At 41.8% G+C, this 27,812-nt stretch overlaps 1 protein-coding gene across 1 annotated transcript in view; it reads left to right on the forward strand.

Annotated features, from left to right (window-relative positions):
• Positions 1-17: 17 nt before the first annotated feature.
• hcn2b (hyperpolarization activated cyclic nucleotide-gated potassium channel 2b) overlaps positions 18-27,812 on the forward strand; it is a gene marked incomplete at both ends in the record, with an annotated part of 46,661 nt that continues 18,866 nt past the window's right edge. The window contains 4 exons of the mRNA XM_083911320.1: positions 18-844; positions 2,116-2,539; positions 7,575-7,736; positions 17,626-17,844. Of these exons, the coding sequence (XP_083767446.1) occupies positions 18-844; positions 2,116-2,539; positions 7,575-7,736; positions 17,626-17,844 (1,632 nt within the window). The remainder of the gene's footprint in view (positions 845-2,115; positions 2,540-7,574; positions 7,737-17,625; positions 17,845-27,812) is intronic.

A 27,812-nucleotide genomic window follows, 5' to 3' on the forward strand; every position in this document is an offset into this window, starting at 1 on the left:
TCTTTGTTCCGCCTGTGATGGACGAGGCGGAGGACGGTGAGGAGGAGCCCAAATTCCAGCAGCCACAACCACCTCAAGTAGCCAGTCTGAGCGGTTGCGAGGATCATGGGAGCAGCGGAGGAACCAAGATGAAGAAATTTACGCCCGGAGGCGGAGCCGCGTCCATTGCGCGCAAAAACTCCAACAAGAATGAGCTGTGGCTCCTGCAAGACGAGGACCCCGCACCTGTCAGTGCCAGTGGCAGCACAGCCTTTGCTCTGTTGTGCCGGAGGGATGCTGCTGGAGGGGACACGGTCCCGGAGGCAGGCGTGGTAGGAGAGGGAGCCATCGGTATGAGATGCAACAAAAACGGAGATTGTAGAAGGGACCCGACCAGTTCAGGGAGCCTCTCCTCTCTCATCTCAAGGCAGGAGAAGCATGCAGATGGAGTAGTAGCACCTGAAGACGTCAAGGGGCAGGCTGCAAGCATGGACGGCTCCATCACTTCAGCGGGGTCCCTGACTCAGGGTCCGGGCGCCGAGGTCAAGACCGCGGGCGCGATGGAGAAAAAGGACTCGAGAGTTTCCTTCTCCAACGCCCCAGCTAGTAAAGGACAGACACCGACTCAGCAGTCGAGAAATTCTGTAACATTTACCAAAGCTGAGGACGGATCTCAGATAGTGCCGGATGATGGAGACTCCAGGGGGAATCAGACATATATGCAGCGGCAGTTTAGTTCCATGCTTCAGCCTGGAGTTAACAAATTCTCCCTGCGCATGTTTGGCAGCCAGAAGGCAGTGGAGAAAGAACAAGAGCGCGTCAAATCAGCGGGTAATTGGATTATCCACCCATACAGCGACTTCAGGTATGGGTCAAATTGAGTCAGAGTCATAAAAACACTCTTAGATTGAGTTGGTCTGCATGCCAGATACAGAGCCCCGCGTGATTCTATGGATATGGTGTTGAGTTCTCCTTTTTCACATCAAACTTTATATGAGAAACGATTGAAAATACAATAAATTGTTTAGGTATTTATTCAGATATGCTATTTATAAAGACACTTGGGGAATAGAATGTACTGGAATGAAAACACTTAAGCTGTCATTACAAATACAATTGGATACTCACAAATACATTTTTATTTTGCTTGAACATTTTCTGGAAAAAAAGGCTTGAGGGGTTAATTTGAATACTGAGATATCAAAAGAAAAAATAGTATAATAGTGATTGATGACTATGACCCATGACATGTATTCCTAAAAGGCAAATTAATAAAAAAAGACTTTGTTTAATATGTTTTATCTTAAAGATGAACTTGATAGGAAGTTGGAAAAGTTACATCATTGAGTTGAAATGCATCTGAATATCTGTCTCAGCTCCTTCAATTCTGTAAAATGCAGAAGTCTGAATATAAAGCTTTCTATTTGAGCTCTTCACTGCCTGTGATTTTGCTATCAAAATATCATCATCATACTGACGATTCGTGGTTTTGTGGGGAATTATATCAGGGGACATTCACGACTCGACAGTAGCAGTGTAATTTAGGCGTATTGTTTGGTCTGAACAATGTCAGAAAATTGTGTGGGGAAAAAAAATGTAAATTAAAATGTGGTGTTTTTATCTGAACAGCAGCTTAAAAATATTAATTTCTAGATCAAACCAGATTAAAAAAAGAGCAGACATGTTGCAGTGGAGAGGCTGGAACCAGAGTGTGTTTGGATTTTCTGCTTGAATGTTAATTAATCATCCAAATAATCACTAATTGATTTTGTGTTGTTTGACTAATGGTCTCAACTCTAAAATCAAAGGTGTCACTCTGACAATGCAGTGCTTACTGTATGGTATGATTAAGCATTATGGAGGGGTAGTTATGGTTATAATGTAAAGAACTATGAACCAGATATGGACAATTCCTGCGGTAACTTCTGGGGCATCCTCCATCAGTAGCTTTACTGTTGTGGGTGTTGAGTCATATGGTATAGGTTACCTCACCAGGAGAAGATACAGGGTACTTGGTAAAGTAATAATAATAGTAGGCATTTCGTAAAAGATCAGCCATTTGTCAGTGTGTCTGTGTTTAGGGGCGGAGGTCTCTCACTCTCTAATCATCCTCTCCCCACTGCTTCACCCTGTCAGGTTCTACTGGGACTTCACCATGCTGCTGTTCATGGTGGGCAACCTGATCATCATCCCTGTGGGCATCACTTTCTTCAAGGATGAGACCACGGCGCCCTGGATCATCTTCAACGTGGTTTCCGACACCTTCTTCCTCATGGACCTGGTGCTGAACTTCAGGACGGGCATCGTGTTCGAGGACAACACCGAGATCATCCTCGATCCCAAGAAGATTAAGATGAAGTACCTGAAAAGCTGGTTCGTGGTGGACTTTGTCTCTTCCATACCTGTGGATTATATCTTCCTGATTGTGGAGAAAGGGATGGACTCGGAGGTGTACAAGACGGCCCGGGCGCTCCGCATTGTCCGCTTCACCAAGATCCTCAGTCTGCTGCGGTTGCTGAGACTGTCCAGGCTCATCCGTTACATCCACCAATGGGAGGAGGTAGGCTGAGTCAACATTACTGATCCAATGAAAGGGACTCTGGCCATTCATGGAAGAAAGTATCTTTATGATTCCATGTAAATTAGGCATAGAGTGAGCAAACAGTCTTAGACCACATGATAATAAAGATGATCATGTAGTAGTAGGACATGGAAAGAAGCAAATACACCAGGGAAGAACACAGCATGAGCACCACTGTGCTATATTTAGACAATGGGAGTTGTCACGCTGTACCCTGACTGATATGGGATGATGTATGGGGTGGATTTTCCATAAACCCAACATTTTTTGGTGATGGGGCATTTTTATTTTTCAAGAATTGATTTAAATATTTAACAGTAGAACAATATATGTCAATCAATTCAAGATTACAGCAAAGATTACAGCAAAACTTGCAAGAGCAAAATACATTAAAATACATTGTAGATTAGATTGTTATAACCATCAGTAGAATAGCACTGTTACATCCATCCACCCATCATCTTCAAACGCTTGTCCCTAACAGGGTTGTGGGGTTCTGGAGCCGATCCCAGTTGACGTTGGACTTGAAATGCACAGTTTAAAACATTTATGTACTGCAATGTCTATCGTATCAATGTGATCATGAAGTATCAGCCATTGTCTTTCCCTCTATTTGTCAAATCTCTTCACAAAATAACTTTTTATTGCGTAAAACAATAAAAACAAATAGGGAAACAGATTATGAAATTAAATATTCTTTGGTTATTAGATAGTAGATCTAGTTCGATAAATTTGCCGTGCAATATAACGGCCGATAATATCTTATTACAGACACAGTATATTTATATCAGAATATGTTCTGGCTGAAAACGAACAAGAAATTGCAGGACAGAAAAGCCAAAATAGGTCTGAAGTAATAGAAACACTGTCCGCATGACGTGGTTCTTCCACCAGAGGGCACTGACAAGTAGATTTTTGTGGAATTCGTAAAAAAAAAATCTAAGGGATCCATTTGAAGATTGTTATCTGATTTTCATTCATTCATCTTCAACCGCTTGTCCCTGTCGGGGTTGCGGAGGGGTTGGAGCCGATCCCAGCTGACATCGGGCATGAGGTGGGGTACACTCTAGACAGGACGCCAGTCTATCGCAGGACACATAGAGACGAACAGAGACAGACAACCATTCACACCTGCGGGCGATTTTAGATTCATCAATGAACCGAACAAGGGCATGTCTTTGGACTGTGGGAGGAAACCGGAGAACCCAGAGAAAACCCACGCAGACACGGGGAGAACATACTAACTCCACACAGAAGGGCACCAACCGGGATTCGAACCAGGAACCCTCTCGCTGTGAGGCGACAGTGCTAACCACCACACAGATTTTTTAAACTAAGCATTGAAATCTGCATCGACCAGACTATATAAGATAATACCCGCTAACCCGTCTCAGACAACGTACCTAACATTTCTTCAGTGTTTGCTTTTACATCATGAAGACTCGTGAGTCATCTTACAGACAGAGATGGTGCTGTGACGCAGGATCACCGTCATCTGTGAAGGAATGTGTTATTTCTGAAATGATGAATTTGAAAATGAAAAGGCTCATCATCTTCACTAATGCCACAGATCGAAGTCATCAGGGCTGCACTGATCATCATCCATGTTCCTGTATAGAAGTACGCTGCAGATCGGATATCATAACAAAGTATTTCCTCGCCACTTTGAATTGTGTTTGCTCATAATAAAAGAGTCTGACTGTGCTCTGATTAACTAAACAATATTGGATTCCAACGCAGTGGGTTATGCCAGTGCACAAGTAATTCTGTTTGTACATCAGTACAATCCTCTGTTTAATTACTCCCTGGCACACAAAAACAGAGGTTTTACCATGCTGTATAGCAATAAAACCTAAAGTGCACTTATGTAAAGGATTCATGAAAAATTCATTTGTGCTTATCAGCGGAAAAGTAAAGAGGGGTTTCCCGAAGAATGAACACAACACCGGGAGATACTAATTGGCTTTTTTTGTTCTCATAACAAAAGTTACATTTTCCCCCAGTTTGATATTTGTTATAATGCGGCATTTCAACTCTGCAAGCTTCCTGATCACATTACACATCGGGAAATAAGATAGATGCATATCCCTGTATGCTACATGAACACATTCCTGGCCTGCTGCATGCTTATGTATATAAACTATAAGATCCCTATTCGGACTAATCAAGCATCCATGTGTCAAGGCTGTGTGTTCTCTCACTACATGGAAGAATGGTAATTTAAGCTCCACAAGAACCTTAATTACTGACTCAAATACTCAAGACTGAATGCTGCTTTGCTTCGACTCAGCCCGGTTCTGATCAGCTTATTTCAGCCGAGCTCTGCTCTGCTCAGCTTGATCCAAACGTGGCTCAGCTCTGCTTAGCTCACTGCAGCAGATTACTTTAGTGTTGTGATGATTTTACTGTTCAGTTCAGCTGTAGGCTGACCGAGTCATCAACCGTGCTCATAATTAAAAAAGAGAATGAGCAGGTTGTGTACTTTCATGTGATTTTTAAGTAGGCCTTGTTTGCGTGTGTGTGTGCGTGTGTGTGTGTGTGTGTTTGTCGTACAGCCAACAGAGAGGCAGAGATAAGTGTTGTCGGGAATCACCAGAGCAATTTCCTGAGGCAGGAAGCGTGTATCAGGGCTCTTTACTTGCTGGCATGAACTAGAGAGGATGCCTTTTTCATGAGCTCGGCAATGACGGTGAATGAGTGGGAGGGGGTGCACCGGAGTGGGGAGATTGGTAGAGAGAGTAATGTTCATCAGGTTCAATAGTTTTCTCTAAACGTCATCTGAATGGTTTGTGTGTTTGACCATGTGCAGCAGACAGGAGTAGAAAGTACTTTTTCATATGTGTTTTCAGGCGGTGAGTTGTGGTCACAGTACTGCTGCCGTGACCCAGTTTGGGGTTTGACAGTGACACATGTCCAGGTGCTGTTCAGGTGTCGGGGGAGGGAACATTAGTCCTGGAGCCTCATTAATCATGATGGGAATGCTTTCTAATCACAGGGTAGGACCTCACAGTGTTTCTCCTTCTCCCAAATGAGCTGAGGCCATTTAGCCCTGATACAAGACACTATATTATTACTAATAGCAGAGAAACTACAACACACTGGAATCACTTTACCTTACATTTGGTTTAGAAATACATATTTTTACTGCATCATAGAGAGGACACACAAACAATCTTAAATAATGTTATCATAAATCATAAACACCCCTTACTAAAAATGTCATTAAAAAAGTAAAAGGATATATTCTATTTCTACTTCTTACGTTAAATTCTACTTGATTTGAATTGTTCCTTATAGGCACAAACACAGACCATAAGAAAAGGCCCAGCGCTACAAGAAACAGAATCATGCACAGTATCAATGAGTGGAATTTAATATGTGTGTTGGTCCGTCTCAGTTGAGAAATATGCTTAGACCAGCTGTTTTTGTGTGTGTCTGTACTGTAACGAGGGATATGAGCCGACTATTTCATTACCGATACAGATACCTGGGCTTTGGGTTTAATCAATAAGCTGTATGCCACACTGTGCGGGAGTCTTTAATGTGCGAGGCAACATCAGGCTTGACTTAAACATTGCATTTACTGAATAGTTTTTTTATTATTTAAACAATAAATTGTGCAGCAACTTGGTAAACAATGGTGTAATTTTACAGGAATTACAATTTAAGTGGAAACCTTTTGAATGCATCAACAAATTGGTCCAAACATGAACAGGAATAAAACATTTCTGTATATAGAATTAAGCATAGATTTGAATTGAATAGATCGGTCCCATCGTCACGGATAACCGATCCAGCTATTTGTGTCAGTAACGGCCCGAAGTCTGATATCATTATTGCATTGGTGCATCCCTAACTGTAACTAACAACAGACATCTGCACCCTGGGGTTTTGTAGGAGAGGTTTTGGTTTTCAAGTGAGTTGATATGAGGGTTTAGGGCAGCATGGCCTGAGGTGACGGGATGAGTCACTGAATGTCGTGACCTGGCTGCTCCCAAACAACACAAACACGCACACATGCACACAATATGTGGCAGGAGGAAATTAGTTTTTGATATAAGAAATCATCCAACTGGCCCATGAAGCAGGGCTTTCTAATATGCATAAATATATATTATATGCAGACACACATGTAGCATCTGGCCTGTTTCCCTTGTAGCATAATTATCAGACCCAAGTGGGGAATATGCTTTCCTCACAATTTAGCGAAGCCTCCGAGTGCCCACACATTGATGCAAATCTACCCTCATTCACAGACACACACAGAAGTAAGGGGGCCTGGCCAGGAGCCAGTGAGAGCCACACTGAGTGGTGTTTACAAGGGTCGGACCCCCGCGCCAGTGAGCACAACACAGCTCCTTCTTATCTGAGGGGAGTAGATCTCAAAAACAGCAGAGAGGGGACAGCCGTGACTCAGCAGCATCTTTTAGCTCAAAATGTTGCTTTGGTTTTCTGGTCTGCAACTTTACTATTTAGCTTCCTTCTCACTGCTCTCATCAGCGTCCTTTCCTGACAGCTGATCAACTAAAACTAAAACCCACTGTATGCTACCTGCACACCACCAAGGGCGCACTTAAAAAGGTAGAAACTAGCTCGCCACAAAAACAGAGCTAAAAGGAAGGAAAGTGACGTGAAACACTAAATTGGCAATAGTTTGATAATATGTTGGCCATATAAACTTTATGAAATGATAACATGTTAATGTTGTGTTTACAGTATGTTCTGCTGCCCGCAAGTGGCAAAAATAAATAAATGAATACCGCTTTAAGAGTGGGATGTGAGCCACACTATCTTCTATAGATGGCAGTGAAGAATACATTATGTTATGCATAATATAAGTAGTTAGCTAACCCATTGTTGCCAATTCTCTCCTCGGTATAATGATATCCTGACTCAAACTGTTTTTACCTCGGTCTGAATAACCATAAACTGATTTTTCATTCCCCTCACACGTTCTTTTCCTCCTCTCCTCTTTGATAACACTCTCTCTGCCCGTCTCCTCTCCTCCTGACAGATCTTCCACATGACCTATGACCTGGCCAGTGCTGTGATGCGAATATTCAACCTGATTGGTATGATGCTGCTGCTGTGTCACTGGGATGGCTGTCTCCAGTTCCTTGTTCCCATGCTGCAGGACTTTCCGTCTGACTGCTGGGTCTCCCTCAACAAGATGGTGGTAAGTAAACCTCCTCTGTATGTGTGTGTGTGCGTGTGTGTGTGTGTGTGTGTGTGTGTGTGTGTGTGTGTGTGTGTGTGTGTGTGTGTGTGTGTGTGTGTGTGTGTGTGTGTGTGTGTGTGTGTGTGTGTGTGTGTGTGTGTGTGTGTGTGTGTGTGTGTGTGTGTGTGTGTGTGTGTGTGTGTGTGTGTGTATTCGTAATATGACAATCACAGGTATATCAGTACGCAACAGTGTTTGAAACAGTAATTACTGCAAAACCAAAGCATACAAGTTGTCCCCATGGAGCACAAAGGTGTGTTGTTTGCATGTGGAAATGTATTTAAAGTTTGTCTGCACACACACACACACACACACACACACACACACAAACACACACACAGAACTGGCCTCAATTAAACCCTCTCTAAGAGAGACAAACCAGTGTACAGAAAGCAGGAATGAGGGACGAGAAAGGAGTTTTCTTTTCATTTATTCTTTCATACAGCACACCAAGTGGTTTGTTCTTTAGCCACCCCCTTCTTCCTCTCTCTCTTCTTTACGTCTCTTCTCAGATGTCATTCCTTCCCTGTAGCTGGCCATATGCTGATAGACAGTCTATCAGGAGAGGTTATCTCCTCTATTAATGCTGGCATGAAAGAGAAGCTGCCTGGAGAGCAGGTGGTGCAACTCTGAAAGCTTCATGAAAAACAATGATGTTCATGTCCGAACAGGCGCACATAAAATTACGTCAGAACCGCCGTAGTGCTCGTGCTTGTACACGTGCGCACGCTCGTGCTCGTACATTTGCAAACGCGCTTTACAAAAGCCCACCTCTCCCAAACGGGCCGTGGATGGCAAGCGTACCCCGCCTAGTCACTCCCACTGGTCAAACGAACTAGACTTTAGCCGTGAAACGTGCTTGGGCACGGTACGGATGGACAGTGTGAGTGCGCCCTCAGTCAACCTCTTGAACCCTCTTTAAATTCTCTTTCAATGCCCCCCTCAGGAAGCTTTAGAACTAGAAAAAAATCCACAATTAATCAATACAATTCAAAAGGACCGCAAACTACAGCTTCCAGGTGTTGAATCAACACCTCTCTAGTGTATACTGTATCTATTTGTTACAATACTCTTAAGGAAAACATGCTTTTTTCATGGCTGTACCCTTACAGAAGTTCAATATGATTTTCATCTTTGTAGAGTCATTTCCGCAAAACTCAGTCTGACGTGTTTGGTATCTTTGGAAACTTTGGTAACTTGGGTAGAATTTAAAATTTAGTTAGTTAGGTTTGAACCACCTGCAGGGTTTTACAGACAGATCATTGCTTTGAGCTACAAAGAAGGTTGCAACTCTTTATATCTGCTGTGCCCCACTGTGGATGACAAGGTATTAGATACCTCAAAGGAATCATAAATCATAAATTAGGAACACTTTTGAAAAACAGCGGAAAAACACCAAATTACAGAAGAGCATCAGGAAACATTTTTCTCTGTTTGTGTCTTTTTCATTTGGGGCTTAATCCCTTTCATCCTGCCTGACTCGTCATCCTGTATTAGAGATAACTGACTGAGAGATGGAGACTGACAGAGCCAGAGGCACAGGGAAGTCAGGGGATTGGAGCAGTGCAACACATCTGTGTGTTTGCCCTGATGCTCAATACCTGCCTTTGTCACTCTTCTTTCTTTCTTTCTTTCTTTTAACCGTATTACACACACACACGCACCACACACACACACACACACACACACACACGCACACACACACACACACACACACACACACACACACACACACACACACACACACACACACACACACACACACACACACACACACACACACACACACACACACACACACACACACACACACACACACACACATACTGCCTGTAATACCTGCGGTAGGCCTGTAAGTTGTGCAGCCAGGAGAGACCATCAATACAAAATAAGATATTTATTATAATCCTGATACAGAATATTCAGGCTTGGATTTCAGAACTGGTTCAAACAATGTGTGTCTTTATGGTTCATGTTGGTCAGATGATCACCTTTGCTGAGCATACAGTACACAGGGTGTATCTTCTATGTGTTATTGGAACAAACACTGGCGAAATACTTCTTAATAGAGAGAATTGCTGTTATAGAATAAAGGTAATAATAGAGATAATACCAGCAGGAAGAATGTGAAGTAAACTGATGAAATGTTGTGTCTAAAGAAGTTCTGCAGACTGGATGATTCCTTCCTCGTGCCTTTGTCATGCACAGGCTGTTTGCTGAGGTGTCTGACGCCTCTAAGAAATGCTATGCTGAACTTTCCATTTTTGGCACATACATTTGTGACATTCAGCCCTCCAAAATAGCCCTCTGAAAACATTGTGTGCTCTGACACAGCGGTGTGCTTGCTTGCGTGCATAGGTTGTTTGTGTGTGATTCTGTGCCTGTGTGTGTGTGTGTGTGAGAGAGAGAGAGACCTCAAGGAACAGACCTAATGACCCTAGGGGACACCACTGTTGTTTCTCTATCGTTCCATCTCTGTTTTAATCATCTTTTTTTCTCCCTCTTACACACACACACAAACATGCACGCACGCACACACACACACACACACACACACACACGCACACGCACACGCACACGCACACACGCACACGCACACACACACATGCACACACACACACACACACACAACACACACACACACACACACACACACACACACACACACACACACACACACACACACTGTGTGTGTATCTATTACAGCAATTATCTCTCTCTCTCACACACATACACACACACACACACAGGTTGTTGATGTTTTCAAATCTCAGAGAGCAGGCAGCTTCTATAAATTGGCACAGGACGGTATAGAAATTGAATGTCACAATCATCCTTATCCAAAATAATCATGATTCACCTTATTATCCTGATAATTATCAAACTATATTCAAAACTCTTCACCAAAAAGAAACACTTAATCTTAAATTTTGTTAAGAAATAAATATCTTTTTATTGCATCAAAAATAGGACACAGTTGTTTTTTAGTGAAAAACAAACAATCTTCAATTATCATAAATCATAACGTCCCCCGGATTTAAAATTCAGTATGTCATAAAAAAATATCACAGTGGAACAGAGAGCCTGTTAAGGGATCAAACTTACATTTGTTTGTTGTGGTTGATAACTATGTGCACACTCATAAGTTAATTGTACATGCAACAAACAATTTCACTTTCTACTTCTTCTGTTAATAGGCTACATTAAACGAGAAGCTTTTCTGTTAAAGGAAAAGAAATTCTACTCTATTCTAATCTAATCTATTTGAACTGTTACTTATGGACAAATTTATGTTACAGTTAGAGGAAAAACGGAAGTAAATTGCAGTCAATTCACAGGCCAAGTCATTTGTGAGGATAGTCACCATGTTAACGATTATCCCGATAGTTGTAATTCACCACGATTAACTTTTTGTGAGTGTTTTTTATCACAATCTGCGATAACAACGATTATTGTCATATCCCTTTTCTCTCAGCTGTTATGTTTCACTCCTTTCCTCCACCCCTTCCACTTTGCCATGCTTACATTCAGTTCTCTCTCCCATGCCTCGGGGTGATTGTTTATGCCTGCGTGTCGTTTTCCGAGCAAGATGCCGTAATGCCTGGGAGCACCCATGCGGGCGTGGCCCCCTGGTGTGCTGTGCTGCTCTCCATCTCAGGTTAATCAAGGTCAGGGAGCCTCTTCAGACTGACTTCGAGCAAGAGACGCAGCGTTAAATGATCCTCATCGCTGGATATTTACTGGACTGCGGCCTGCGTTCTTTTTTGCATCATCCATGCACTTAGGCTATATAGCACAAAGAAACAGCACGTGATTCATTCACTTGCTCAGATGCACTCTCATGTGCCTTTTATACCTTCTTTCATACTTATGTTTACGTAAGTCTGTGATAAGGTAATCAAGATAGCTTCATTGTTTATTAAGGTCTGCCTAAAAACACTCAAAAACTACATTTGTGACATGTAAAAGATGTCCACGCAGCAGACAGTGGTGTTTATTATAAGCCTGACAATCAGGCTTCTGCACGTAATGATCACAAGATATGAGATCACCATGGCCTGCTATTTAAGTGGCTCCTGTAACGTGGATGACAGGTGGGTTTGTCTCATCTGCCTGATGGCTCTTGGATCCGTGGCATTAGAAGAAAGACCCTCTCTTCCTTTCTTGCTTTAGTCTGAGCTGTGATTCTGTATTCAATAGTTACGCTGCTGACTCATTTTGTAATTTTACTGTTGAGGAACAGTTGCTAGAATCGCAATAGCACATTGTTAGTATGGCTTTTATATGCATGCGCACTGTATGCATGCACACACTCACACAGACACACAGATGCCCTTAAAGAAACCCTCCTGCTGTGAAAGTTAATAAGGATATCCCCCACTCATTCAATTACTGAAGTGATCTAAGTGGGAGGCAGGCCTGTCAGTGCGCATACGAGTAATTGACAGTTACTGTGCGAGGTGTGTGTGTGGAGGTGTCAGTGTGTGTCAGAGATCAGTGCTTGTTATGATCCAAAAGCCTTTTATTAATTTGGTACATGTACTATGAGGTGTAATAGAGTTCAGTAACTCAACGTCCATTTTTCAGAGAAGAAGTGAAGTGTGTGTATTACAGTACTGTGTGCGTTTTGGAACACTGGCAATACAAATGAGTGGCATGTGGAAATGTATTGAATCTTTACATAAAAAAAGAAGCCTACTGATATATCAAGGTCTGAAAAATGTTGGCTCTTTTGAAGCGAGTTGTTAGCTCTTAACTGAGCTAATTTGTCTTTCGCTAGGTCAAGACGTGTAAACTAGCAACAAATTAAAAAACATATTAAACGCTGCCTAGCCTGGTTGGAGCTGCAGTGTTTGTGAGGCAGGCTGTCCCTGTGAAACTAACCCCGTTTTCAGAAGAAAAGTTGTCACGTTGTATTAAGCTAAGCAGTGATGTGCAGTGAGTTCAGGTTTTTATTAAAAAGGAGGATAAATATTCAAGGGTTTTACAAATAGGTTTTGTCTTTACATCTTGAAATAGTCGAAAAACTTGAGGTCTGGAAAAAGTAGGAGAGATAATGTTCCATGGCTGAACCAGCTCCTCAGACGTGAAGCGGAAATATCTTGATCGCTCCCCGGTGGTAAGTTGCAGTATAGGTCATAAACTCCGCCCCCTCTGTGAAACAGATGAGACGTGAGCCAAACTTAAAATTCAAAGCTCACTTCAGATACATTTTCCTGGGTGACTTCTGTCCCTTGAAATAGGTTCTATTATGCTAGCATTCATTCAAGTGGTCCTTTTTCTTACAACTTTGTTTTTTATTGGATATTTTGATGATATAAAAAGGGGGTGTGGAGTGAACTGAGCCGAAACAAGATACTATGTCATTTACATGTGCCTGATGCTGCAGTCAGCTGCCTACAATGACAATAATAAAGGAACTCACCAAAGTTCTTTGAAGTCATTCAATTGCTAATCAATCCATTCAAATTTAGTCACCGGGATTCAGTCAATGCATTACTGTGTAGCTTGATTATACAGTAAATCTGAGCCGTTAAGTGTAGACAAATTTAAAACCAATCAATATTTTTTCCTCATTTGTATCATAAACTAATGAGCGTCCTCGTGCATGTCCATAGCAGCATATGCTTTGTTCTTGAGTCATATGGCCACAGCTTGCATCCTCAGCTAGACCTTTTCTCTGGATGCACATGGTTGCACACCAACAGCAGTCTGAAATCTACAGCTGTGTCTCAATTCAGAGGCTGGATTGTGTGAAGGACGCAGCCTACAAAGGTGGAACCTGTGCTTGCTCCTCCTCTGCAAACGAGTCCCTGTTTGTCGACTTAGACGACTTACAGCAGTGCACCTGTACGTTTTATCCCTCCAGACACCGTGTCTACAAAAATTTCCACTTACATGGCTGAATTTAAGATTTGCCTAAAGGAAAATAAAGAAAGCAGCGGTGTGCTCCATCGCAGTTCTGTCAATGTTGAATACCTCAGGGAGGTAGATGAAAAAAAAACAACTCGAAAACAACAGCGGCTGGCAAAAAGTAGCCTGCTTAAAGAGCTGAATTGTTTTTATATATAGTAAGGACTAATATAGCAGAGTAAACAGTGATGCCAGTTTACAAAGCCCCAACTCTCATGAATCTTTTTGTTTTGTGTTGGCAGAGTGAAGAAGTTACCAATATTTAAATAAGTACAAAAGACATAAAGGAAGAGATTAAAACATGTAACAGTATAATAACAGTATAATAATGTAATGTACTGATGTGGCTGCTGACTCCCGAATATAACTATACAAAAGACATGAAATATAGTTAGTTTAACCAACAAGTTCCTTGAGCACATCATGTTGAACTTCTTCACCTTGATATCTGTCAAAGACAATAAACAATTAAATCTAACGAGCTCAATCCAAATAACAACAGTATTACAATTTATTGAGCAGCAGAGCTATAATCCACTTTCTTTCGCAAATCAATTAAATCCTGACTAATGATTTTGCATCCAGTTCACATCTAATGGAGTTGATTTGAGATACACACGGGTCAGCTGAGAAAGACTTAAACCAGACTGTGTGGGATGTTTGTCCAATACTCAAGCTTTAGTTAACGAACACCTGCAAAACTGATTTACATCGACCACGATCAGCAAATGTTAGCAAAACACACCAAACAAAGATATTCAACAATAAACATTATACTTGCTAAAAATCCTAATTATGGGTATAATATTGTGAGCAAATTAGCACCCTGACGTTAGCATCTGGCTCAGTGATGCATTGCCCATGTACACCCTCTTGTAATACTTGTAATTTACTAGATATAATCACGTTTTTAATATTTAATTATTCTAATCATATTATTTCTTTTAATATTTTATAGTATTTTCTTTTCTGTGCAATACCTATGTTCAGAGAAAGAAAATGTTTGCATTCAGGTTACGAATTCAAACCTGTGATATGGCAGTTTTATGGAAACACAGTGATGCCCTGAAATCCTGCTTATTACTTTTGCATTAACACATAATCCAGTTTAATTTTCTGAATGTGTAGAAGCCGACTCTCATTTCTACGCGGTGTGTTTGAGAGGAGTGTGTCAAGCGCAGACCTGGCCACGGGACTCCAATAGAGAGAAATATCTTTGTCTTTAATGTCAGACTTCCTCATTAATATTGCCAAGTTATTCCAGCAGACACCAAATCTTGCAACTGCTCATTTGGTTTTGAATAATGAATACAAACATGAACGCCCTCGGTCTAAATAATGAATCTTAACATTGCTAACAAGGTCTTTTAGGGCAGTTTACATTCAAAATGCCAAACCAAACTCCCTGTATCAGTTTTAGACTGTCGGAGGGACTGCACCCTGTTAAAGTCTAACACACACACGCTTTCGAGTACAAGCTGAGTCTCAAACACTGACCTGCCAGCATGCACGTACACTCACCATGCTATACTTACTCCATCATGCATCATGGATGTCCCATACTCCCTTTGTGATCCTCCCTAAATGTATTATGTACAATTAGCTCTCATCCACGCTGCTCAGTGAAGACCGATGGCAAATAAAATGGACACCAGCTAATTTCATTAGCTTTCTCTTTCTCTCCCCCTCCCTCACACAGTGTGGTATCTTTGTGAAATGAGGTTATTGTATTACTATGAAAGCTGTAATTTTCAATAGTAAGCGACAGCTGTACACTGTCAGTTTTAATCAGCCATTATCTCAAACACTACTGACCAGTTGCAGCTGGTCAGGGTGTGTCGTCTCTGTCTCTGAGGGTTTTCCTGCTCATACACTCACATGTAAAGTAAAAATATCAAATATCTATTCCCTACATGTAAGTAGACAGGTTACTGGATGTTCCTTGGACCTTAACTACAGATGTAAACATACATATGGTATGAATGCATCTAGTTAATTGCCTTTTAAGTTCTTATCTATCGAGAGAGAGTGAGTTAAAACAATGGTGATTGATCATATGACCCACTAATGAAAGCACTTGTGCTTGTGTTTTTGCTGAGTATTAGAATGCGTTCACTTTTAATGGGAAAATTGGGAACTTCCAACTTCTGAGTCAGGCCTTTAGTGAGGGCAGAAGTGTAATAGGAACGTGTGTGTGTGTGTGTGTGTGTGTGTGTGTGTGTGTGTGTGTGTGTGTGTGTGTGTGTGTGTGTGTGTGTGTGTGTGTGTGTGTGTGTGTGTGTGTGTGTGTGTGTGTGTGTGTGTGTGTGTGTGTGTGTGTGTGTGTGTGTGTGTGTGTGTGTGTGTGTGTGTGTGTGTGTGTGTGTGTGTGGATTTAAGAGGGTAACATATAGGGGACAGACTGGAAGTAGAGAGGTGAATGTGCTTCGATAAAGTTTACAAAAGAGCAAAAAAAAAAAAGTCACCTGCAGTTACATCTTACCAGCAAAGAGGCCACTAGAAACAAGGTATCTCAAATCTTACGGAGTACAAGTTTAAATTTAAAGCATGAATTCTACCGAATCTAGGGTTACGGTTATCTTTTGTATTTATGTGGAACGGAGCGGACACAGGGGACTCACCTGTGCTGAGGCTTTGACATCCACAAAAAGATTTCTAAGAATACAGGATGAGCTCATTTATACCTGTGGACGCTCACTTAAAGCTACAGAGAGAAACTTAGAATAATGCACCTTCGACCCAAAGATGAGCTATTCTTATATACTGTTACACCCTACTGTACAGTGAGGTTGTCTCTGCCACAACAGCATGTGACAGTAGTAGATTTATCCACCAGCATGCTTATGGCTGAATTTGTCTGAACTATTGCTTAATATACCAGGCTTAAGGATGACAGCGAGACAATGACTGCGGTTACTAGACTACATAGTATAGAAATAACAACAAAGCTGGAGATAATGATGAAGGTGCTTATCATTTCTAAGGCTCTAAACTGATGAAGGTCCAGTTTTATATCCTCAAACAAATCCAAACCACCGATCCAGCTGACAGCTCAAGACAGATATGAAACTTTGAGCCATGCTCAGGGTTTCACACTCAGCCACCTGGGCAGAGTTTCTGATTACCCTGCTGCCTGACGCTAAGTGCCTTTAAAATCTCATCTTCTCTCTGTGCTATTCCTCAAATCACCTAAACACACATTTTGATTTGACAGCGCAGCCTCATGCCAGTCAGTATATCCTCTTTCACCTCCTCCAAACCAAATTTGACTCTCAAATGAAATGCAAATGCCCCTGGAAAAAACACAAATCAGATACAAATCCGACCAGTCAATCAGTGACTGAAGACACCACTTGTCTAAGCGAGGGACAGAAGAAGAAGCCCACATGCGGCGGTGAACCCCAGACAGTGTCAACCACAGCTGTTTGGCAGCAGCGGTGACTGTGGACGAGTGCTTTCTAATGAATCTACACAGGAGAATTAGGGCTGACTGAGAGTGTGAGCACCAATCAAAGGCAGACTGGAGCGGGCAGATGTACAGTCTCCTCATTAACGCTCACTTTTTTCCTCTTCTCCCTCTGCTCTAGCCTAGACGAGGCGAGGCGGCTCACTGATGATGATAAGGCTCTCCACCAAACCTGAAACATTTACCAGACACAGATCCATACACTTCACCAGGAATGTCTTTCTCTCTTTAGCCCTCTTATTCTTTCATTTACCCGCTCTATCACCACTCCTGTCGCACTATGAATTGTATAAATTTTCACTGTAGTGTGGTTTAACAACCTACCTTTGGCAGAGACGACAGGCTCAGGTCATAAGGTCGAAATCATCGTAGCATGAAAGCAACAATATATAAAAGAGTTCTCTTCTTTCTCCTCCACAGTCCTTATATTCTTTTTTCTCATCTTGTTTTTCTCTTCCCTCCGTACAGAATGACACATGGACCGAGCTCTACTCCTTCGCCCTCTTTAAGGCCATGAGCCACATGCTGTGCATTGGATATGGAAGACAGGCCCCAGAGAGCATGTCTGACATCTGGCTGACCATGCTCAGTATGATCGTGGGAGCCACCTGCTACGCCATGTTCATCGGCCATGCAACCGCACTCATCCAGTCTCTGGACTCATCCAGACGGCAGTACCAAGAAAAGGTAAGGATCTGGCTAGTTTTTGGTGTCCTGATTTATTTCTCTGAATGTTTGCTGCTTTACAGTTTGTGTTGATTGTTTGGGACGGATTAATATTCAGTTCAAACAAATGAAAATAGCATCTAGACGTGCAGATCGTTGTGGTTTTGTTCAGGTTTGTCCAGGTTTTGATCCTTCTCCTATATATTTAGCAGTATAACGGTGTTGAATGTGGCTTTGTTTGTATTCAGCACATTCAGTTTTCATTTAACAGACTAGTTCAACAATTTGAGGATTTTGCTTTCGCGCTGAGAGGTGGATAAGAAGATCGATACCCCTCTTATAAATTTGCGTTAAGTAGGATACTAGAGCCAGGAAGGCTATGATCCGCGGGGTCCTCATTGTCAGATATTGGAAAGGGCTATCCTCCCCATAACGATTTTGGCTTCCCAAGTTCAAATCTGCGTGATCGAGCAAGATTTAAAATGCATCATTCTGTTCATAGAACGCTCTGTATCATAGATTAGCACTCCTCAGAGTAAAAGAGAAAACACTTTCTCCTTAAACCTCTGACGCTCCATAAACCACTGCCTGATCACGTGCCTCCATTAGCCAATCAGAGTTGTTCGCTGCACCACCGCGCAGTTTACTTTCTAGTCGACAGCCACTGAGCAGCTAAGGTGGGGAAAGCTCCACAAGAGAAAGCAGTCGCCGGTTAGAAGGCGATAAACTATCTTACAAAGAAAACAAAAAAATGTCTAGCGTAGTAGAGGCGAGGCCAAGGGGCTTGTCCTGACAATCAGATCGTCATCCATTTTACGGAAGCATTTCGGGTTCAAGGCAAGTGACAAAACAAGAACAGGTCATTTGCAAAGAGTGCCATAAAGCTGTGTGGGCACAACAAAGCCTCACAACAAACCTGTTTAATCACGGAAAAAAACACCGCAAAGTTCTATACGATGAATGTACGAGGTCCGAGAAATGTGTTGCAGAGACCTATTTTGATTTGATGCACATAACTGTACATAAGCAGGAATGTAGCACCACATGGATGTGAAAGCATTATAACAAGCCTATGTGACAATAACATTTGTTTGGTTAAAATCAACACATAATCGTGATAATTAATCGTGATCTCAATATTGATTAAATTATCGTGATTATCATTCTGGCCACAATTTTTCAGCACTCGTTTAAATTGCAAGAGAACGAAGGGAGATGAATGTTTCAACTTACAGTTTAACAGGTAAAAATCCATTAAGAAAACTATTTTCAGGTTTCAAAGAGTATAACGCCCAGGCTATAAACTGTAAGTGGGTGATGTCAGCCTCACTGATACAGGGAAACATAGAACATTTGACCTTGGGGAAAAAGCATTGCTTTGAACATAAACCCCTTTGAAATGTCTCCTTAATGTGTCTTATTAAAAGGATATTGAGCTGGGGAACATAGGAAGGCAAGTAGCTTATCTTAACATAAAGGCTAGAAGCAACCTGGCTCTGTCTACAGTTAAAATGTATGCATACTCGCACCAAGATGTTATAAATAACAAATATGTAACAATGACAAGTTGTGTATTTGCAGGGAGTAAATAAATGCAGTAAGACTTTTTAGAGGTTTAAAAATAAGGTCCTAAAATAATCTGTTTCTAGCCTTCGATCATATGTAAAAGACAGACATGAGAGCGGTATAATATATGTTTCCATGTGACTCTTTCACCTCTTTCCAGAGTTCTGGTTACTCTGAGTAGTCGACAGACTGTTCGGTACAGTTGTCATTAGAGCTACCTTCTACTTAGAGATAATCCCTATGGAACAGTGGACTGTGTGTCCTGTGGATTATCCAGAGTTACTGGGACACTTTCTCTGGAAAGAAATGCTCCTGTTGATATTATAATATTTCATTTCCCAATGGTTGAGCAGCAGAATTCTGAGAAACAAAGCCTCAAAATCTCTTAAATTGCCATCTATCTGCATGGCTAGATACCATGACAAATTTTTTTTTTGTAATGCGGGCAAATCAACCCTTTAAATTCAAACATATCTGAGCAAATAGTACAGCTTGCTTGCTTTTATGTAGAATATCTTCTTTTATCCTTTATTAGATCACTGTTGAAATAAACAGGATTACCTTACCTGAACCCAGGTGGCCCCCCTATCCAAAGCACGGCAAGATGCCATCAAGAGATTTACAGTCTTTGTCCTTCTCAACAATGTGTATGTGGTGATCTCATTTGATATGAGCGGAGCGGGTTTGATCATTTGATTCCAACACACTTTGATAGGAACAGCATCTGTTCTATCATTTCGATAGGCCTGTCTGACGTCTCCGTACGACGGCAGATCAAAGCTCTCGGTGTCTGGAGGCCGTCGTGGGGAGCATGCTCCTGCTTTGTAAGGCCATGGTGTCAACGGTGCTCTGCATCTCGTTAGCTTCCTTAGATCCCGCATGATGTGAAGATGTCTTGTGCTATCCATCACTTGTACACGTGCATGCAGACACGCACACACATACATCAGAGTGATTGGTCCAGCTTTGTTGTTCAGACTCTGGTCAATGTTTAGAACAAAGGGTGATCAGGTTTACGTCTCTTTCATTGAGTCATATGCTAGTTTATCCTCAACATGTAGCTTTACTCTGTTCATTTTATTACTTGAGGCTTGTTTCTGCATCATGTTGAAGACACACTCATCTTCCTTTACTTTCTAGGTCATGCTATCAGTAAGCATCCGTGATGTTGCCGAGTTTATAGCAGGCCATCCCTCCGGTGGGAGGGGATGTGGTGGTGTTTGAAACGTAATGAAGCTACTGATGTATGTGTCAGATTCATGAACGTGGTAAATACAGCAGGGAATGAATACATTATGGATCTGGGGTATACCATCCATAATCACTGAGCACACTGAGCTCCATGTACAGCTGTATACGTTGGGCACACATAAGCATAATGGGTCCATGTGGTGTGTAAGGTTTCACTTCTGGGATGTTGGTAAAGACAAACCACAATACAAAGGGTGAAAGGAATTTTTATGGTGCTTGCAGCAAAAATAAATTACATTTAAAAATTCATAAGAAACATCTCTTTTCAGAAACATCGACCCTGCTGCTCTGGATAATCCACATACTTTACCGTGAGCAGTTTTCTTATAGCGACTTTTTACTCAAAACCTCCACTGGAACTGTCCACTGTATCTATAAAAACTGTGGACAGTGTGGTCTGTGGAGTATCCAGAGTGACAGGGACATATTGATGCTGAACTTTTAAATGTCTCTTTCCGTCATGTTTTCAAAACATGTTTTCTAATTTGGGAACTTAAACTTCACTGACATGTTGTTTGGGATTTTAAATGAAATTTCTAACCTCAAAATGACCATTTGTATATCAATTACTCACCAGGTGCTGCCTTTGATTCATTGCTTTTGTTGCATGTCTCCACGGTGAATGGGGAATCAAAAACAGAGAAAAGTCTTGATCCATTGCAGTAAAAGGGTACATCATTTAACATCAGCAAAAATATATCAAAAAATCCATTTGCAAACTTTAATTATTATCCAAGTCTTGTTTATCCAGTTGTGTGCTCAGCACCTTTTTCGCTAAAACCTTACTATTCACAATAGTCTCACGCACGGGTGAGTAGTGTGACTGCACAAGCTTCTCAGATAGTAGCGGAAGTGTTTTGAATCGTAAGGTTTTGGAGAAAACGCATGTCTTTGGGAAATACTTAGCATACTAAGACTTCATACTGCACTAGTCGTCTGAGGGCGCGCTCACACTGTCCATCCGTACCGTGCCCAAGCACGGCTAAAGTCTAGTTCATTTGACCAGTGTGAGTGTAACTGTACCGCGCCCAGGAGCGGTACACTTGCCGGACACGGCCCGTTTGGGAGAGGTGGGCTTTTGTAAAGCACATTTGCACATGTACGAGCATGAGCGTGCGCTTGTGTACGTGCACAAGCATGAGGTCTACGGCGGTGCTTACGTCATTTTTATGTGCGCCTGTTCGGACATAGAAAAAAGAAGGACGGACCATGCGCGGACATTTAAAACAATGGTGGCGAAATGTTCACGTTGGTGTGATGTGGATTTGGTCGGATGAAAATATTCAAAAACAGTCGACAAGACGCACAAAAACTCTGAGGTCTATGGAAAGATTTGTAAACAAAGTAACGCATCTCAATGACGTCAATCAATGCATGTGACGTGTTACAGCGTGATGACGTATAGGCAGCAAGAAGCATTCGCCGAGGCCCATGCAGTGTGAGTACAAACGGGCCCGGCCCGCGGGGGGAGAGGGAGGGGGGGACAAGTACCCTAAAGCACGGGGCACGGTACGGATGGACAGTGTGAGTGTGCCCTGAGAGTTTGTAAAAAGTTGTTTTGATATAGTTTTGCTGTCGTCAATTGCAGCCCCCTACTTTTCTGTCCCGTTTTCTTCATGATTTGGAAGCAACACTCAGGGAGTAATTGATACACAAATGGTCATTTTTGAGAGTGAAGTATAATCCTTTAACCCGAGACACTCAGACTATGATTTTGACTTTTCAGTCAGCGGCCTCAGATCTGCGGATTGCCCCGCCCAAAGAACTCAAACTCACTCATTCAGAACCATCTTTTAAATGAAATTCTCAAAATACACTCTCATAGACTTGTTTTTATGTAATTGCCTTTTGATCTTGCCAACTTCCAACCTTGTGGTGTTTCCTCATGCATTTTTAAAAATTTCATTTCACTTCTAAAGTTTTTCTTTTGATCATGTTTTCTGTATTTATAACTTTGTCGTGTTTCATTCTTGCCTTTATGCTTTCCTGTAATGAACTTTGTAAACTTTGTTTAGTTAAAGGCTGTTTTCAAAGTTATCTTATTATTTCCTTATCTGCTTTGTTTGTTTTTTAGCAGGAACATCTCTAAAAGTGGGGTTTGTCGAAGAGCTAGATCAAAGTCATATAGATGTGATTGGTGTTTGTCAAAGATCTTGATCCAATTGCACTACTAGGTGGCCATTTATAGAATTCATAACATTTTGACACCAAATTTGGTGTGCAACTTAGTTGGATGAACCTGAAAAAAAAAATGCTGTAGAATGATACTGTAATTGGTTTCCAGATGTACGATTCAACATTAATGGCATAAGTCAAATCTCCTCCTGCGGCGAGCTCAGAGACTAAAGAGACAAATTGAGAGAAAGGGCAAATGAGCTGCTGAGTCTTCGCTGGAGTCTCTGTTTTGTGTCAGTTATGTGTCGCTGTACTCTGTCAGCGGTGTGACGTCTGCAGCAATCAGTCCCTGCCATCCGCCTCATTCCCCTCTTCTTCCATGATGCACAACAGTGAAATAATGAACAGAGTGGCAACACCCTGCTAGGCTCGACTAGGACGACTCATCCAGCATGCCGTCCCTGTCCAGTCCCCCGTGACTGTTTGTTCATCATTAACTAATCAATCGAACCATGCTGTACTACAGTCCGCAATAAGTAGCCTACCGCCATCAGATAACAGAGTGGAGACAGAACTATGGGTTCAAACTCGCCTCTCTCACAAAAACAGATTCTTTGTCTAAGATAATGTAAATGCTAGCGACAGCATGGACTTGTATTGACATAACACAGAGTAAACAGTTAGCATCAAGCTCAGCGTTGAGACAGAAATGTCAGAATTGCTCCAGTACTAAGCATCGTCTCCTGTCTGCATGTAGTGACCCCACTGACCAAAAAGAGGTGTGGATTCTGACGGTTTACTGTGGGCTCAAGAGTTAAGTATGCTGGTATTTCACTGCTTTATCAGCACTGACACATGTTGTTTGGTTAGCGGTGTGTTTACCAGGTCTAAGAAAAGGATATAAATAGAGACACACGCAGTGAGTGTGAGATAAGAGAGGGAGATGTTAGGCTGCATCCGGACCAAATCAGGCATTGCGGCTAAAGTGCTGAAGCGTTGAAACTGAATCAACTTTTGGAGTTGTGTGATGTTTGTTTTGGTAAATTGGATTGGTCTTTTTGATTGTGAATGTTGTGGTCAGAGAGAGTCTGATCCCCTTTATGCATGAACTGTATGTGTGATATGTTATATGTCTTATGTGTTATTTGTTATATGTAAATATTTGTCTCAGTTCAAAAAATAACTTTTGGAAAGACTAAACCCAATGTAATTACACAATCATTCATTTTTGACTTGTGCACCAATTTAGGGCGCACTCACACTGTCCATCCGTACCGTGCCAAGCACGTTTCGCAGCATAAGTCTAGTTTGTTTAAACAGTGTGAGTGCAATCGTTTGCCAGTCACGGCCCGTTTGGGAGAGGTGGGCTTTTGTAAAGCACGTTTGCACATGTACAAGCACGTGCGTGCACACATGTACGAGCACGAGCACATGCGCCTGGTCGGACATGTAAATAGAAGGACGGACCATGCGCGGACATTTAACAACAACAACAATGGCGGTAAAAGGTTCACGTTGGTGTGATGCGGAGGTGGAGTGTTTACTGCAGATTTGGTCGGATGAAAATATTCAAAAACAGTCGACAAGACGCACAAAAACTCCGAGGTCTATGGAAAGATTTGTAAACAAAGCAAATGCGTGTGACGTGTTACGGCGTGATGACGTATAGGCAGCAAGAAGCATTCGTGCGAGGCCCAAGTAGTGTGAGTACAAACGGGCCTGGTGCACGAGGTAGGGGGAGGGGGGTGACAAGTACCCTAAAGCACGGGGCCCAGTACAGATGGACAGTGTGAGTGCGCCCTTAAAACCCACAGAAATGATTGGTCTCACATCCTGGTTATTCATTTAAAATATTTTTTTTTAATCTGTTGATGCAGACAGACGATCACTCATTAATACTACCACTTGGAGTGGCAGAAGCTGCACAACCATTTATCCATTGCTTAAGCTAAAAATGATTACACCTGGTGCCATCGTCCCATGTTTCTCCAGAACACTCTTCCCACCTCCATCCCTCCCTCCCCTGCTTCATATGACCATTTGCCCTTGACTGTTGGGCAATACACCATCTGCCAGCAGACACCGCACATGGACAGAGGGCATTAGCCATTATGTAACTGCACTCCTGCTCCGCCTCCCCCTCAAGAGCAATAGAGCACCATGTCCGAATAGTAGTTACAGGAGGGAGATGCGACCCCTGGGGCCTCCGGTGATGAGCACTGGTCCACTGGGCCTTGACACATGAAACAGCGACGTGAGGAACTGCACACTTCATAATCTGCATGACTAAATAAGGCTTGACCTGGACTACCTGCATCATTGACACTTTAAAAATATAGTTTAATTCAAGGTGCACATACGTTTTCCGGAGTAATGTGATTCAGATCAATTGAAAGCTCCAGAAAAAGATAAAACGTGGATCTTGATTTATCTTTGTCAGCCACTATCTCCAGGGTCAAGATCGCAGCTTCACACTCAACTTTACGACATATATGTGAATTGGGCATGTTCTCTTATATTGTAAAGAAAAATTGCCTGATCTCTCACTTTATGAAACGCATTTACAGCCTTTTAGTATTTAGATGTATTGTTCCTGATGATGGGTTGTTTAAAATTATTACAAATTTATTTTAGTGTTGACTTCATCCCCGGAGGTCGCACCTGCTTGTATTTTTTCATTCTACCTCTGTGGTCAAGTCAGTCATACATTTTCGAAATCTTTATTATTATTTTTTGGCAGTTTTCAAGCCTTTCATTAGATAGGACAGACAGGAAATGGGCTGAGCGAGAGAGAGACAGGGAGACATGCAACAAAGGGCAGCAGGTTGGAGTCGTAACCGAGACCGCTGCTCTAAGAACCTTCAGCCTCTTTACATGGGGTGCCGGCTCTAGCCACTGTGCCATGGGTCGCCCCACATTTTTTAGATCCATCTCCAGATTAAAGTAGCCAGAGAGAAAGGATGCACTTCTATAAAGTTAGCAGACTCATAAACGGCAAATTGATTTATCCTGACTTTAAGTCCCTATCATGGGCCAAGATCCCCAAACGCTGGATCCTACAATTTTCATAACTGGACAGCATAGTTCCTTTGGACGAGCATACCTACCGCTGCCCAATATTACGACGACTTCCTGATATTTTCCTCCATACCCCTTTTCCACAATCCACATTTTTATTTCCGTAAACTTGTAACATCCTCTTTTGCCTCATCCTTTCCTCTGTATCTGCATCTTCTCCTTCATGTTTGGTTAATATGTACCAAGTGAAATTAATATTTGATAATAGCATCATTTCATCAGTGCACTTCATGAAAACCGCAAGTGTCTCTAATATTAGAAATATATCATAATAAAATAAGGATACAAGTTTAAAAAAAATGAGAGTTACATCGCACATTTTATAACATGAACATTGTAAACTTTCTGTTGTAGTCAAGCATATTTAACATACAGTAGGACGTAAAACATGTTTTTCTTGTATAAACCATTCTGACATTTTTTTCATCAACACGCACCGTAATGTAAAGTGAATGTACTGAATGCATGCATACTTGTGCTGTGTGTGCCAAAGGTGTGTTATTTCCGTGGGTCTGTCTCCACTCTACAGTCAGGGGGGCTAAAGGATACTACTGAAGTCAACCCTGGTTTTATACACACACACACACACACACACACAGACACACACACACACACACACACACACACACACACACACACACACACACAAACACACAGAGGACTTGTCACATCCCGAGCCCTGGCGCTAAGTGACATGGCCCATTAATGGGAGGGCCAATTCAATTTCTCCCTTCCCTCTGTGGAGGCTTACAGTGACAGCCATGCCTCATGCTTGCAAGCCACCAACTAGGGGCTTTATGTCCCATAAAAAAAAACCTCAGTGATGTCCCTTAACTAAGTCCACAGGCTGAGAGAAACAGATTGGATTTCAGAAATATAATGCATTTGTTAGGTGTATAGTACTGTACTGCAGGAGGGTCTACAATAATTCCAGTCTTATCTGCATCCTCTGGCCACAAAATTAGATTAAAATAGGCACTGCTTTATTAATACAGTATAGGAATATCTTATCTGTGTCAGAAATGAATGATTTGCTGAGACAATAAAAGAAAATAAGTGGATAATGGAGAATATTTTGGACAGTTTCTGAAAACTTGCCTTCTTGGAGGGCCTCATGTTTAAAAAGAAAAAAAATATATATATCTGCTCACTTCTTAACTACAAAATTATATATTTACATATCAAATATGTTTTGGAAATCCATAATGCATGCCATGTAACCACCTGGTCATGTTACACAGGAACAGCGGAGAGATGGCGGGTGTCTGGCACCCTGAACCCTCAGTTAATGCTCTGAGTCACACTGAATAACCCACAAATGTGCTTAAAGAAATATGTATGAACAAATCCCAGCCAGAGATGCACTTCTACAATGAATATTTACCATTTGCGTTTCTCTCCTCCATCCTAGTGACTTTGAGTGACATGGTCAATAATCTAAGTCTAATGCAGAGAAAATCAGAAAGTCAATAAAACTCTGCTCCTTCAACAACTACTTTCAAAGAAGTTGGGAATCGAGAGAATAAGAGAGAGAGAGATGTCCTTTCGGTTTAATTGAGACTGCCACACACTTAACCCCGAGGCAGGAAACACTTAATAAGAGCCTCTGAGTTTATCCCCTTGCTTGATTGAATGAGCTGGATGTCGGCTGCAACTTTATTCTTACTGACACACGTCAAATGGAGAGGAAGTGAAATTGAGTTAGGAATATGTAGATTTTGGGGAATCTCCTCTTATGTCCCAATCTGTTTATTCAACGATTTGAAAAAGAAAATTAGGATTGTTGTTGTTGTGTGCTTACTTTCATGTGATGTGTTAGAAACCTGAAGAGATTGGGTTTTCATCATGTGAAACTTGTTCCTGCCCGGACAAATCAAACACAAGTTTAGCAGATTTGTATGGTTCCCAGTAAGCTGATACACATACGGATACTGCCTGAAATGCTGGTATCAGCGAGTATGCAAGTCTATCCACTGATC

This window comes from Echiichthys vipera, assembly GCF_963691815.1.
Source record: "Echiichthys vipera genome assembly, chromosome: 3".
Taxonomy (NCBI): Eukaryota; Metazoa; Chordata; class Actinopteri; order Perciformes; family Trachinidae; genus Echiichthys; species Echiichthys vipera.